Raw genomic sequence first — 15421 nt, forward strand, 5'->3', positions numbered from 1 at the left:
CTGAGAGTTGAGACTTTTCAAGGTATTTCTTGGCTTGAATGGTATATCTTCCTTAGAAGAAAAGTAAAAGTAAAATTAAAACATCGAATTTTTTGATCCATAGTTTAGAAAACAATAAAATTAGTGTCACTCTTAGCAGAATAACTCACAAACTTATGAGTAGAACATCATGAAATTTTAAGAACTTTCCTCTGAATGTTAGTAATTACCTAAAAAGCGGTGAATGCAATAGTGTGTTAGGCCCGGGATTTTTCAGCCCAAATGTTATTTATACTAATTTAAGAAAATTATAAATTGATTAAATTTTTTTTCAAATAAAAATTGAAATACTTATGTTAAAATCAACTCTTAATCTTATTTTAAATCATATCTGGACTGGGCCTAAAGTTTAACGTGGGCTCCGAACCACGGTCCTCAACATTAAGCCTAAAGACTGGCGAGTGACCAACTTTAGAAATCATCCCAGAAGACATCCGGCCTTACCCAGCCTGATTAGTGGTGTGACTGGCATCATTTTCCGTGTCAGATTTTACACTCTTGCCTAGAATATTCACAAATTTTAAAGAATCACAAACATAAATTTACGAGCATACCCCAGCAGGATTCGAACTCGCGGCTATCGCAACAGTAGGAGGACCATCCCATCGTCTTTACCACTGTGCCACCAAGCCGGCTTATGCTTTATTTTGTTTTACATGTTTTAGTAGTAGAATTTTATTTGTATTTAGGAATAGATATAGAAACTTATATCCTTAGCTAAAAAATATGGCATATAATTTGTTTAAGTCTTACACTTATTTTTAAAAAATCAGCTGCAAATACGCAGGTTAAATTTTTTTCTATAATGTTTAAATAAACATACCTCCACCATATAATCACGATTGTTTTGACTAATGTCAAATGATTATATATTACAGTGCCAAAATAAAGAAAACGTGAAGTAAATAAATGCTAATTAATAGCTCCTAATAATTATATCCATCTGATCAGTACTAATAAGTATTATGTTTTACCTACTTAAATAAATGAACCAAATGATTTTCATAAACCCCTTTTGAGGCCAGAATTAGACCATCAAGAAATTTTGCAGAGTTTAAAATAAATGGTTATTAAGCGAGGCAAAGATCGAGCTAATATGATGGATGCAAGGAAAGTTTAGGTGGGATCTTTCTTAGTGTTTGTTGAGCCACTAAAATTCAGTGTGATTTAGCCTTACCATCATACCATGATTACAAGACAACGCTTTTCCTATTAAGCATTACCGGGAGCATTTTGTCACGTTTCAAAACTTTTATTCACTGGTGCTTTCGATTCTGGTGAGATAATAAGTTTGCTCACTTTTGAAGTCACACAGGAAATCATAAGATTGAAGCGAACCAAACCAGCCGAACTTGTTTGTGAATAAGTGAATCTTTATCTTAAATACTGAAAATAGTGGAAATATATATTGATGTATTAAACCCGTACTCCTATTGCTTGTATATTGATGCAAGAACAACAGAACACTAGTAATACATTTATTTATAAATTAATATTGTACTAAGTATATCTAATGTAAGATGTAATGTAAGAATGCAGTTAACCGGAAGAAAATATAAAACTTATCAAAGAAAGAAGATATGGTGACGTTGAATTGGCAGCCACTTCGCAGTTACTCTAAGCAATGTTTAACATAAGTAAGTGGCATTCAGACAAATATATCACAGTTTAAGATGTAAGGCTATCAAAGACCTTTGGTCATAACTATTAGAATTAGCGAACATTCATGATTGTAAAAACCAAAAGCGTACTGCAGTAGCTCAATTGCTCAGGAGTTGACTATTGGAATTTGGAACCACCAAAAAACTTGGGGTATTATTTCATATCTAGTGTAATACGAAAATTTCCTCTCTTTCATATTACAGGCTAGATGTTATTTCAAAGCTTGCCAAAAGAGCCATTCTCTACGTTTTCAACAGCTACGCCATATCACTCAACTGTCCAACAGGTCATCCGCTTGGCCGCAAATATCCGCCACGCTCTTAACCAGTGCTAGAAGCGTGAAGCAGTTCTCCTGGACCTAACCAATGTATTTGACCAGGTTTGACATGACTGTTTAATTAATAATACGTTTGCGCAGATCTTCCACAAAATATTACTTCTCTCATCAAGCGTTTCAGGTGAAGATCAGGAAAACTCTCTCCAGTGGAAAAGTCATCAACGGTAGCGTTCCCGAAGACTCCCCCTTGGCTTTATTCCACATTTTTATTTCAGATCTACCGAGAACAGAACACGTTGACGACGCGTTCTACGCTGACAATATAGTTTTCTTACGGTATCCATATCCGACGACACCATTCAGGGGAGATTCACACAGATTTCAGAGATTCAACAGCTCGATCACGCGGTGCTATGGTAAAATTTTTTAGATTACAAATCAACCCTTAGAAAATGGCCATCATTTTCTATTAGAAGCGTTTCGCACTGCGCATTTCGCAACTCAAGATCGACCCTGTAATCATCCCATGGCAGGATGACGTTACGTACCTAGGCCTCCTCTTCGACCGGCGGCTCAGTTGGCATTCCCAAACCCAGAAGGCTATCTAGAAAATGCTCGCTATCTCCTCTGTTCTGCGGTTCTACTACAGACTCCGCATCTTCATCGAATGCTTATTTTACAAGTTTTCAATGCTTCAAGTTTTCCAAAGTAAGCTTCTAACGAGAATCATTAACGCTCCATGGTTTGTCATTAATAATAAAATTCATAGAGAAAATAATATATTCCAAAAGTGACACATTGTATACCACAAGCATTCCATAAACAATAAAATTGAAGTACTTCTTATTTCTGATAATGCGCTTGTTCGCGAGGTAGTCGACATGCAGCGCTGCAACGATCTCATCCGTCACTGCTGTTTTAATTTTGCCCCCACTCTAAACTACCCACTTGTGTGTTAATGCAAGCTCGCGAAACAACAGTCAGTTCAAAAGCTGTTCTTTACCATACCCTCGTATCCAATAACGGCTGCCCGGTTGGCAGCTGCCATATCCTCAAATTTAATGCAGTAGCAATAGTGATCTACATTTATCAGCTATGAGGCAGTTTTGGTTTAATATATTGGTAAGCTCAGAGGCAGTCCCATATAACCCTGTCCAACTCATCACTTCAGGGCGAGTCTCCATGACTCGGTTAGGCGTTACGCATTCCACCGCCTGGTTTCAGGCCTGAATAAAAAAGGGATTTCATTTACTTTGGAATAAGACAGAATGATGTCAGTCGTTTATGATTTTGATTCAGGAAGTCGCTACTTTCCGTAAAATAAAATAATTTGGATGTAAAATAAAAGTGCTTGTTTTTAAACTCTGCACATTTACAACTCTTTTATATATTCCAGAAACATATTCCTCTAATGCCCTATATTGGCACTTCTAGTGCAAGTAATTGCTTAAAATATTTGTTTATTTTATTTGGAAAAATGTGTGTATACTAGTAATATAATAATTATTTTATCTTAAATGCACGAAGCAAATACGCATAAATGAAAATATAATGTATACGCATAAAACTCAAAATTTCATTCAAATTCATTGATTGGTTTTCTATAAAAAATAGTATTTTAAGAAAAGAATTAAGCAATATTGTTTTAAAATTATCAATACTGGGGGGCATTATTTTGTCATTTTTAGAATTAACTACAGTAGTTATTTCTAAGATCATATTATATTATCAATGATCTCTTTTGACGTATTTCATGAAGGGTACGTTTATTAAAACAAAAGTTTTTTGTGTTATATATAACAGAGAATTTTTTTTATTTGAACATAGCAATTTACAATTTAAAGTGACTTAATAAAAAAAAAAGCAGTTAGAACACTAATATTTACCCTAAACAATGACCTTACATTGTAAACAGTACTTTCTAAATCAAAATCTTTTGGCACTTACCACAAGTTGGCAGTAAATCGTTTAAAGTTAAAACGAGAAAAAAATCCTGTTCGAAAAATTTTTTTTTGGTCCCGGTTGGTTAGTTCTGGCGTTGTTATGTCACGCTCGAACCGACGTCTGTCATTTGGGATTTGTGATGTCAGTTACGAATCAAGGCCCACTAGTTGTCACGCCCAGCTCAGTTGGCCTTGACTGTATTCTCTTCTTGATTTATCGTTTTTGGCAGACGTTTTATAATATCATTTTATACGTACATATCTATTAACACGTGCATATTGAGATACATAATTTTAAAAAAACTATACATAAATAGAATTTATATAATATAGTATTTGTTTTGGTTTTAGTGGTCTTAATGGTATGTTTGGGTTTTAATGGTTTTAATGGGTTTATAACCTAGAATAAGATGATATTTACACTGACTTAACAGAAACTATATGGCAGACAATAACAGTATTTAAATGTTGAACTTCAAAACGGTCAGTTTCAAGGGATTTATTTAACTGACGCGATCGGAAAATGAAACGTTTATTTTTTTTCTGGCATTGCTCGTAGGTCTTAAGTTAAATGTGTTGGTCGGCCTTCGTGATCTCTGCCAGTTCGTGGTCCTCGGCATTAAGTCTGTCTTGAGCTGTGACCGTTGTTGGGACGGTGGACAGCTCGCCAATACTGAGAAGGTCCACCAAGCGTGCTCCTAAACAATCGCACATCACGTTGATTGTTGTTCTAAATCGGTCCCTGTTGAAAAAAGAAATAATGAATAACAATCCAGTTTAATAGATAATTGGATTAGTTTTAGCGATGTCTTGGGCCATTACGGAGATGCTTTATATTTCTGGCCGAGACGAGTCCTTTATAATAGTTATGTTTGAATAAATTGGTAAAAGAATATAATTCTGTAGCGAAGTAATTACATTAATTTATATTTATGGAAATTGTTTAATTTTAAGTTTACGATGTTTTTTTCTTTTGTATAGTATATAGGGGTCAAAATTATTACACCATTTAACTGTTTCTTGTAATATTTGTGACGTGGAAAAAGAACTACAACCTAACACAATATAGAATATCGCATTGTATCGAATGTTTAATGAAGCTAGGCCAATATCAGAAAGGCAACGGACATCAAACAGAAAACACGTGTCTAACAAAAAGGATGTCTCATCGGCTCGTTGTCGAGTGTTGAGGATAATGAGTATTGAAGTACCGGGACTAGACGAAGCGTGTTCGATGTTAGACCTGGTAGAGACCGCTTATGGTGGCTATAAACGTAAACTTTAAGAAGGCCCCAAATCGTGGATTTGGAAGCATTCCTTAAGAGTCCGTAACGCACTTGTTTCATCGACGTTAGAAGTTCCTTGCTGGAAGACTGAACGAATCGGGATGTAGAAAACGGTATTTTGAATCAACCTTCTCAGCTGCCACCAAGTCGAGGTCTCCTTTGATAAATCATGGTGTATGGAGAATGATAATTAGGTTTGAAGAATGTAGCGAATATAGAATTAGAGAGAATAACAGAATTAGTAAAGCAGTTACAAGAATTAATCAAAAAACATGAATTAAGAAACAGTCAAGAGAATCCAGATTTAATCAGAATTAAGAAAGAAGAAAAAGTATCCAAAATAGAAGTCAAGAATCAGTAACAGTAGAATTCCCATATGTCGTGTGTATAACTATCAGTTGTGTCCGATGACAGAATCAGTATTATCCAAAACCAGAGAGACGATTTAGTAAGTCACTTCCATCCAATTCCTAATTTTGTTTACCCTTACGTGTCGATTTAACATCTTTAATTGTATATATCTTATATAATTAATTTATTTCATATTATTCATAAACAAACTCATGTGCATTAATTTACTTATTTACTATAAGAGATAAAATAAATTGTAATTCATTTGCAACGTTGTTTTCTCTCCGTAACAACCCAACAAATTCATAATTAGGTTGATTAACTTTTTAAAATGTTTTTATGAAAAATGGCAAACCTATAAATATCTGAATTTAAATAATCACACAAATAACAATAAGGCACTATATACTAGGTATACGAGAACTTCCCTCGGAATGCGGTCATGTGGAATGAGTGAAATCTATTCTGTTACTTGTTACTATATAACTCCAACAATGACAATTTAGTTTTAACAAATGCATTAATTAATAATGTTGAGAAATATCAGTAATTTGTAGATAGATAATGTTAAGTTACAGTGCTTTTAGTGAAGCATCATTAATTGTTTTCAAAATAATGTATAATGTTACAATTGGATTAAAACAATGGTTAAATGGAATTAAGTGCGTTTCGAATTGCTTTATCAACCAACGTATAGTCCAGATCAGGCTAACAAATTGTTCAACAACGAAAAAGGCATAATAATTTAGAGGAGCTCGTTTTGAAGGAGAGTATCTTGTTGAATACAATTATATTTTTCTTAAAATTTGTTGTTTTATTTGAACCCGGGAATCCCACAAGTACATAATTTGTTTGAAAACGTGAGAATAAACTCATATAAAATTTGAGTAACTTCTTCATGATAAAATGTCCGCAATATGAGTAAGAAATATAAACAGGAAGAAATAGGCGACAAGATATGCAATGCGCTCACGTATACTAAAATAATAACATAATGTAAATTAATAAGAACAATTGAAAGCACTTAATAGAAAGGCAAACAGAGATATGGCACAAAATATATAGGTATGATTCAAAAAGTGATCAGAGGAGTTGGGATAGAGAAGGCAGACCAAGTGAATGGGGAACGCCTCATAAGCTAAGCTACACACGCGATCAGCCATACAATGTTCTTAACACGGAGTACTATGTTTCCTAATGTCTTCTTGAGTGTAGCTCAAAGCTCAACTAGCCTACTAGGTAGAACGAATCTTCTAAAAAATCTGTATTTACTTTGGACCCTCGTTAATTTACTTTCTTCCAGAAGATTCAAATTTAGTCGATCCAACTACTTGAATAGTTCATGATACATGCTCAAGCATTAACAACATTAAAAAACTTAAACAAACAGTTCAAAGGAATTATTTGTAATGGGAAGTTCAGAATTAGCTTACTTGAATGAAGTCAAGAATTCAGTGGAATTCATATATCTGCCCACTCAGACTGCAATAAGATCATATCCTTTCTACTATGAACAGTTCCGTTATGAATATTGTATTGTTTTTCATGTAAAGGTCAATATAAGGGAACAAAAATATCAAGATACCAAAGAAAACTTTACAAGTTTCATGACAGGTCTCTTTGGTATTCCTAATGAGACGAGATTCTAATTATGAGATGCTCTAATTTCTATTAATGCAATATAACAATCGCTTATGCTATATATAATATGGCTTAAACATATTCACTCCCAATAACTGCTTTGCAGCATGTCAATATAGTTTATAATTTTGATATTGATATATTCGATGCCTATAGACCATCTAATAAAGAAAGAGAACTCCTACTAAAATAAAAGTGAATTAACACGACGGTAACAATATTGGTCTTGAAATATGATTAGAACTATTTTAAACTTATTGTAACCTTGAATTCACAGGTAATATAATGTAGTATGAATTTTATTACGTTGGTCATGTAGCTTTAAAATAGTATATGAGCTGAATTGGATAATTGGCAGAATGGAGCAAAGGTGAAATGGAAAACCACGAATAATATTATAAAGGAAATATTGGAATAAAGGAAGTCCTTTCTAAGTTAAATTATTGATAGATTTATCAGCACGCTGTGTAGGACCTGTAGGCTGCAGATTTTAGGTAACGCCAAATTTGTTTGAATAATATAATTAGAATATTACTTGGAATGTGAATTGGAACGAATTCGGTAATTCATAAGACCATTTTACAATTTGGGCCCAAGTAGAAACAGAGTCTAAGGTGTACAATTTCGATTGTCCATATCTCGGAAACTATAAGAGATAATGCAATTTGGCAATCGGCAATGTAATTAGCACGCCGAATATTACTTAGAATGTGAATTGGAACGAAGTCATTCATAAAACCATTTTACAATTTTGACCCAAGTTGGAAACAGCGCCTCAGGTGTAAAGTTTCGATTGCCCATAGCCATGAAGATATACGAAGAAATTGTAGAAAACCGCCTACTAAGAGCACTCGGTACAAGAATCCCAGAGCAGGTTCTTAAAGGGAAGAAGACTATATGTTTAGTAGACTACAAATAGTTGAAGAAGTTCAACTAAAAATGAAACAGATATATTTACCGTCTATTGACATCGAAAAGTCATCTGACAGAAACACTATATATAACTTATAATAGAACAAAGATGTGTAAGTAATCAAATTAAATGAGAATGTAAAATAGCAAATTGTAAGAGTGTAAGAAATAATAAGAGCAAGTACCAATGGCGTCACTGCAGATAACATGAAATCCAAAACTCTCAAAACTAACGCAGGACTAAGACAAGGTATGTATTTAAGCCAATCCAGTTTATAATAATAATTATTGAAATAATGAAAGATTTTGAAAAACAGGACCTTATGTAGGAAAAATATGGAAAATATGTACGCCAGTAAGAGTTTTTGTAGAGAAATAGTAACAACTAATAAGCCGGAACACCTACAAAATATCTTAAACGGAACGAATATAATACTAACAGAATATGGAACGATAATGAATAAAAGCAAAGCGAAAGTTAATGGCAGAACCAGAAGTAATAAATATCCAAATTAAGGCTGTAAAAAGAGAAAAATAAATGCATTTATGTATTTATGTTGGAGTATCACAAATGGTGAAAATATAAATTTATATTCTACAATAAATAGCTAAATCATTAATAAAAAGAATTATCAAGCAAAACATATATGCAATCAGTAGGCATACAAAGCTTTTTACATATTTACCCTAATATTCAGTTCCGAGACGTGGGCATTGTCAAAAGAGAAACATAAAATGCGGCAAAAATTAAATATCTCTGAATGGTCAAGAGTGTAATAAAGATGGACAGGCTGAGAAGCAAATGAATTGAATTGAATCAACTTTCCAACTGAATTTCAATACTGAAAGGAGACAAATCAGTCAGAGTATAGATAGAGGTTTTACTTAAATAGGCGAAACCGAGGAAATGTTTTGCGTGGTCCGACCAATACCGGCTCTGAGACCATTTTTTTTATTGGTTCTACAAAAGCATTTCATTGGCTCATTTCTATAACCCAATCATTTGTGTCTGTTTGTTTATGTGTGTCTGACATAAAGTACGATCAACACTTGTGTGTTTTAAATATAATCACTATTATTTTATTAAAATGTATTTTCATTCTTAAAAGTGTTTTGTATCCAGTGTATGTGTGGAAATAAAAACCAGACATTTTCATTCGACGAAACAACCCAAGTTAGCAAGATTAAGGAAGTGTAAGGGTGTAACTTAGCATTGCTTTTACCTGGTACCTATACAATTATTTATATAAAGTATTATATCATATATATGATTACTTACAGGAATACAACAAAAAAATAATGAAAATATTATCCACAATCTAAAACCAAATTGTGTCCAAATGAGTCCAATGAGGTTAAATTATACTGAAGGTAAATGTGATTATATTACATGAAAAGTTTTTGTCACCCTTTTAAAAGTTGTTTGTAAAGTGCTATCAATTTAAAACTTAATTATTTCGAAGGGGTTCATTTACTTGAAACAAATGTATGTTGGTTAAGATACTTATAGTTAATATATTGGCTTAAGGCTCCTTAACCGAGATAACCTTTTCAGCAAGGATGTTAATAAAATACATTAGTCCAAAATAATATAATACAATTTGTAGACCAACAAGGTAAACTTGATTTTATAGACAAGAAATTATCATGCTGTTTTATTATAATGTTAATAGATGCTTAAGCTGTCTTTTTAACTCCTCGATTTTACCATAATAAAAGCAATTATTATATATATCAAATATTTTTTTTGTTGCTGTTCTTTAAAGCATTACTTTTTGGTATGTTTTCTCCATTCTGGCGTATATTATACGATTTAACTGCATTAATTATCCATTCCATAATTTTCACAATAACATTGTAAGAATAATTATAACTTGCCTCAATACATTTTTGTGTTGAACAAGCAAGTAAAATATTAACAGACGTAGACTTTCAGCTGTGCTGCTCTGCTTTTATTATGGAACAAAAAGAGAGAAAATTTAATAGATCTTATTTGAACTGATAGCACTAAAGAGATATGAAAAAGGCAAAAAGCGCTATAGACAATTTTGATTATATTTGCCAGGAGATATGTTATGTTTTCAATTAGATTTCACTAATTTTTATATCCACATTAAATAATATTTTATTTATATATTTCATTATTTTTTATTTTATACGTTATATATTTTCATTATATACTTATATTTTAACTTTTTAATATTTTATAATATTGACATTTATATAGAATTTTATATTAATAAATGGTTTTGAAAAATTACATTTTGGTTTTATTTGAAATGTAATCGGTCAGTAGAATGTGACGTCAGAGGTTAGTCACATGATGCGTATGAAATTGTCGACCAATGAAATACTCTCCTAATAAAATATTTTCATTATAGGTGCCTGTAATGGTAATTTAAACTAACCAATGAATTTAACACTCTATATATCACTCTATGTATAATACTTACAGAGCATGGCGAATGCAAGACAGGCAGAGAGAATATGAGAAGTATGGACGGGATTAATCTTATCTATGTAAGAAACACTCCAGAAGATCCCCGGTCGAAGCAAGAAGACACAGCAGCGATTGTGGAAAAAAGGAATTTTTACATGGAGAAAGAAAGAATAGCCAATAAACTTAAGTCACCTACACCACTAAGTGGTATAAAAGGTATGTTGACACTTACACAAGCTGATGTAACTAGGACCATATAGATATGTAATTAATATGATTGTGAAATAATTAGGGTATTTAATTACAGAAATCAGCAGGGACGGCAAAATTTGAATAATTTATTGGCGGAAAATGTTTAAATTTAAGACCGTCTTACAGCGAATTACCGATAAAAAAGACGTACTTAGTAATTTTTTTAAAATGGGTTATAAATCAGAGCAAATCATTAAAACATTTGCGAATGGTTTCAAACTGTAGGCGTAAACTAAATTGGCAATTTATGATTGAACAAAATTAGGTATCCCGCTATGAACCATTCATGGTTTGCCGACTTAATGACATAATATAATACCCAACATAAAAATTCCTACATAGTAATGGCCAGTTTTCTCTGAAATATCAAAAAATTATTTGATTACTTACAAAAGCCAGTCGACAGCTACAATATTGATTACTGCATCAGCTGGAAGACCCACGGTGTCAAGTACCATAACCATGGTGACCAAACCAGCTTGAGGAATGCCAGCGGCTCCTATACTAGCGGCTGTAGCAGTCAAACTATAAATAATAACATTTGAATGTCTGTCAAGTACTAGGAGAATTATCCTTACCAAACGGCAACGGTCTTTCCAAAACCTAAGGGAATCGAATTCAATTGGGCAATAAAAATGGCAGCTACTGCTTCATACAACGCGGTTCCGTCCATGTTTATTGTCGCTCCAATGGGTATGACGAAACGGGTGACCCGAGGATCTAATCCCATTTTGTCCATGGTCTGAATTGTGATGGGCATGGTGGCGGAACTGAAATAAGTGATAATAATATTTACTCTCTCTGTTAGGTACAGGGGATGGACAAAATAATATAAAGACCAGACGTATACACAATATTTAATTAATAGAGCTGCAAATATTTGCAGAATAGATTAATATAATGATTATAGTAATTCCATTCTTGTGCTAAAACAAACTCAAATAATTTCTATAATATTGGAGATGGGATTTCCTACTCCTCACTCTCTGTTCTCAAACTTCCCATAAAAGTCCAATTATGTTGGGATTTGACGATTGTTTTGATGCTCTTCAAACCAAAACTGAATATTTTTGGCTGTATGTATGGAAACGTCTCGTCTTGTAATATGACGGTGTCTGGCAGAAGTCATGTTATATTAAGGGTTATATTATGATAAATCATTTTATACCATATTAAGAAGTTCATCATTGAAGATGTCGAGATATTTATTCGTAGTAATCCGGAAAGGTGAGTACCACGATATTGCCGCCCAAAGCATAATAGATACTCCCCCACAGTTGACTAATTGATGATATATGTATGGTTGTAATGTAAACGATTATTCATCAGGCAATACCACATTATTTTCATCAAATAAAGTGTCCAGGTTTTATGATTTAATGCCACCACCTCTTTTGTAGCTTAGAGTTAGCTTCCATTATAGAGTTTCGCAATTTCACACCCTCTCTGACATTTAGCCTTGTGGAGATCCCGCCTACCTTTTTTCTTCGAAATAGTATTAATCAAGTAAGTGTTGAATTGTGCTACACTTTTACCATTGTAGTTTTATGTTGTCTCGCCCCAAGAATTTTTAATATTCGTCGGTGTCAATAAACCCAAAGTTAATAGGGTTTCGCCCACTATTCCTCTTCGATTCCGATATTCCGATGTTGTTTTACCATTTTTTAAGTATGCTGCCATTATCATGGATACTATCACTAATGAAACATTAAATAATATATGACAGTGGTAAAACAAAGCGTATAATACACTGAAATATAACCTATAAGACTTGGAATATAAACTGTGTTATATATATCAAGTCAATTGAAGTCCCAGGCCTGACACATAGATGGCGCTACTAGAATTAAATCCATAAGTTTTTTAGTTAACCCTAATCTTCAAAAGATGCGTGTATAAATTTGACAGCTGTCGGATCATTAGTTAATTATAGCATTCTGAGTCAATCAATTTTTGTTAATGTGAAAAAAATTGATAAAAAGGAATTTCGCGTGTTGATAAAATATTGCTTTTTAAAAGGAAAAAATACTGTTGAAACAAAAATTTGGCTTGATGCTGAGTTTCCGAACACTGCCCCAGGAAAATCAACCATCAAGGATTGGTATGCTAAGTTTGGAAGACGGTGAACGCAGTGAACGCCCAAAAGAGGCAGACACTCTAAAGATATCAACTGAACGTGTACATCATATCATTCACGAATATATCGGTATGAGAAAACTCTGTGCAAAATTGGTACCGCGCAAGATCACTTTTGACCAAAAACAACGAGGAGTTGATGATTCAGAGCAGTGTTTGAAGATGATCAAGCGTAATAAACCCGAGTTTTTGCGTCGATATGTGACAACAGATGAGATATGGCTCCATCATTTCACTCCGAAGTCGAACGACAGTCATCCGAGTGGACTGCACACGATGAACCCGCTCCAAAGTGTGGGAGACGCAACAGCCGGCTGGCAATGTTATGGCGTCTGTATTTTGGGATGCGCATGGAATAATCTTCATTGACTACCTTGAAAAAAGAAAGACCATCAACAGCGTCTATTACATAGCGTTATTGGACCGTTTGAAGTACGAAATAGCCGAAAAACAGCCGCATTTGTAGAAAAAGAAAGTGCTGCTTCACCAAGACAATGCACCGTGTCACAAGTCAGTGAAAACGATGGCAAAAATCCGTGAATTTGGTTTCGAATTGCTTCCTCATCCTCCGTATTCTCCATATCTGGCCCCCAGCGACTATTTCCTGTTCTCAGATCTCAAGAGAATGCTCGCTGGGAAGAAATTTTCGTCAAGTGAAGAGGTTATCGCTGAACTGAGGCCTATTTTGAAGCAAAGGACAAATCGTACTACAAAAATGGTATCGGTATCGGTAAAAGTTGGAGGGTCGCTATAATCATTTAAAAAAACTAATTTTGCCAATAAAATGTGTTTTACTATGGTAGGCCGGTGACTTTTCAACTGACCTGTTTTTCGAGCATCCGAAAAACCTAAAAAACAAGGAAAATAGAAGCCTGGTTTCCAAGAAGATATCTGTTTCAGCCTTGTGAAATATTGCGGTATAAATGTATAAATTATAAGAAAATTATTAGTAAGCAATAATATTATGAGGAAATTGATTTCATAAGATACAGTATTGACACCATGAATACTACAAATTGATTGTTGTATTTAAAAAGTATTTTTATTTGGTGCTATTCCTAAATAACCTTGCAGATTTGTCATCGCTGTTCTGAAACCTTAATAGCTAAAATACATAAATGCTCCTCTTGTCATTGTTAAGTGCTTCCATGTACTTCCATGTGTATCAGTTCTTGAGTGAAAAAAGGCTTTTATTGAGAAACATTTGTGCGTGTATATTATTCAAAATATTTTTAATTATATTCGGTTATTTCCCATATTTTGTATGTTTATTACATGACAATACACTTGGAATGGAACAAAGGAATGTTACATTGATTTGAACAATTGGCAAACAGAAAGTGTTATGCCTAGTGAGTACTCTGTGTGTGACAGAATTGAGAGACAGGAAAGATGATGAAAGGGGGTGAATTTGCATCTATTAGTCGATATTTTTGGTCCTTTTTGCAACAATACGTAAACACAGCAGTTTCATTAGGTCCAAGTAGCTCATAATACGCTACATCTTGTTGATCCCTTCATATGCACAGAGCGACTTAAGATCATAAATCCTCAAGTTTGATGACGATGTGGATAGCTCTCCAGTAGCAACACATATCTTTTTCTGCTTGTGATTGCCCAAGTAGATTGCTTTCCATTGCCAGTCACAACACACAAGAGAACTCTTCTTTTTTTTCTTAGCAAACAATGAATCCGCATTGTTGAAACGGTTTGAAGTGCTATATTTAGTTATTTCGTATGGTAGCAATAATTCCTGCTTTGGAATATCTCCCATAGCATGTAAACATCTGGAAATCGTTGATACATCTGCTAAGGCCTTGCAATTCATTGTCTTATAAATTTTTTTAGTTTCTTATAATTTAAATCGAAAATCACCATTTTCAAATCGATAAAACCAAAAAAAATTGGGATATGATAAAGCAGCATCACCATAAGATTTCTTTCAATCAAACGACCAAAGTAACTGAAGAATAAATAAAATTTTGAGCTTCAATGATTAGCATCTGTATACACTAAATATACGCCAAACTTAATAATTAGGATAGGTTGTTTTACAGTTGTATACATGGCTGCTTCGTATTTTCACTAATATATATCGCTGATAAAAATAAATGCAAACCCCTAATATAATTTGAAAATTCTGGAAAAAATCTGTAAACTTAAGTCATGCAACTAATATATAAGTGAAATATATTACCTTGAGGCTGTACCAAAAGCTGTCACGAGCACCTGACTGAGTTGTCCAATAACCTTGAATGGTAATTTTCTAAGAGCAACAAAATAAATCACCGAGAGAGTGACGAATCCGTGAATGAACAATCCTAAAAGTACAGTCATAAAGTATAATCCCAGACGACCCACTAAGTCAGCAAAACTGGATATTTCAAGGACCTTAGCAGCTACCAGGAAGAAAACACCCAACGGAGATGCCCTGTAACATTACAAGACTCACAACATTACCTTCTGTTATAATAGTTCTTAA

The 15421-nt window shown here is 33.5% G+C and overlaps 1 protein-coding gene across 1 annotated transcript in view; it reads right to left on the minus strand.

The window, feature by feature from the left end:
* Window positions 1-4141: 4141 nt before the first annotated feature.
* The window catches only part of LOC143195180 (excitatory amino acid transporter 3), a 45473-nt gene continuing 34193 nt past the window's right edge, over window positions 4142-15421 (minus strand). The window contains exons 7-10 of the mRNA XM_076402136.1: window positions 15137-15370; window positions 11382-11573; window positions 11194-11328; window positions 4142-4663 (exon numbers count right to left, since the gene is read on the minus strand). Coding sequence (XP_076258251.1) covers window positions 4489-4663; window positions 11194-11328; window positions 11382-11573; window positions 15137-15370 — 736 coding nt within the window. The 3' untranslated portion in view covers window positions 4142-4488. The remainder of the gene's footprint in view (window positions 4664-11193; window positions 11329-11381; window positions 11574-15136; window positions 15371-15421) is intronic.

The sequence above is a fragment of the Rhynchophorus ferrugineus genome, unplaced genomic scaffold (assembly GCF_030347505.1).
Source record: "Rhynchophorus ferrugineus isolate W39M unplaced genomic scaffold, kcgeb_rfMv2 rfM4, whole genome shotgun sequence".
NCBI lineage: Eukaryota > Metazoa > Arthropoda > Insecta > Coleoptera > Curculionidae > Rhynchophorus > Rhynchophorus ferrugineus.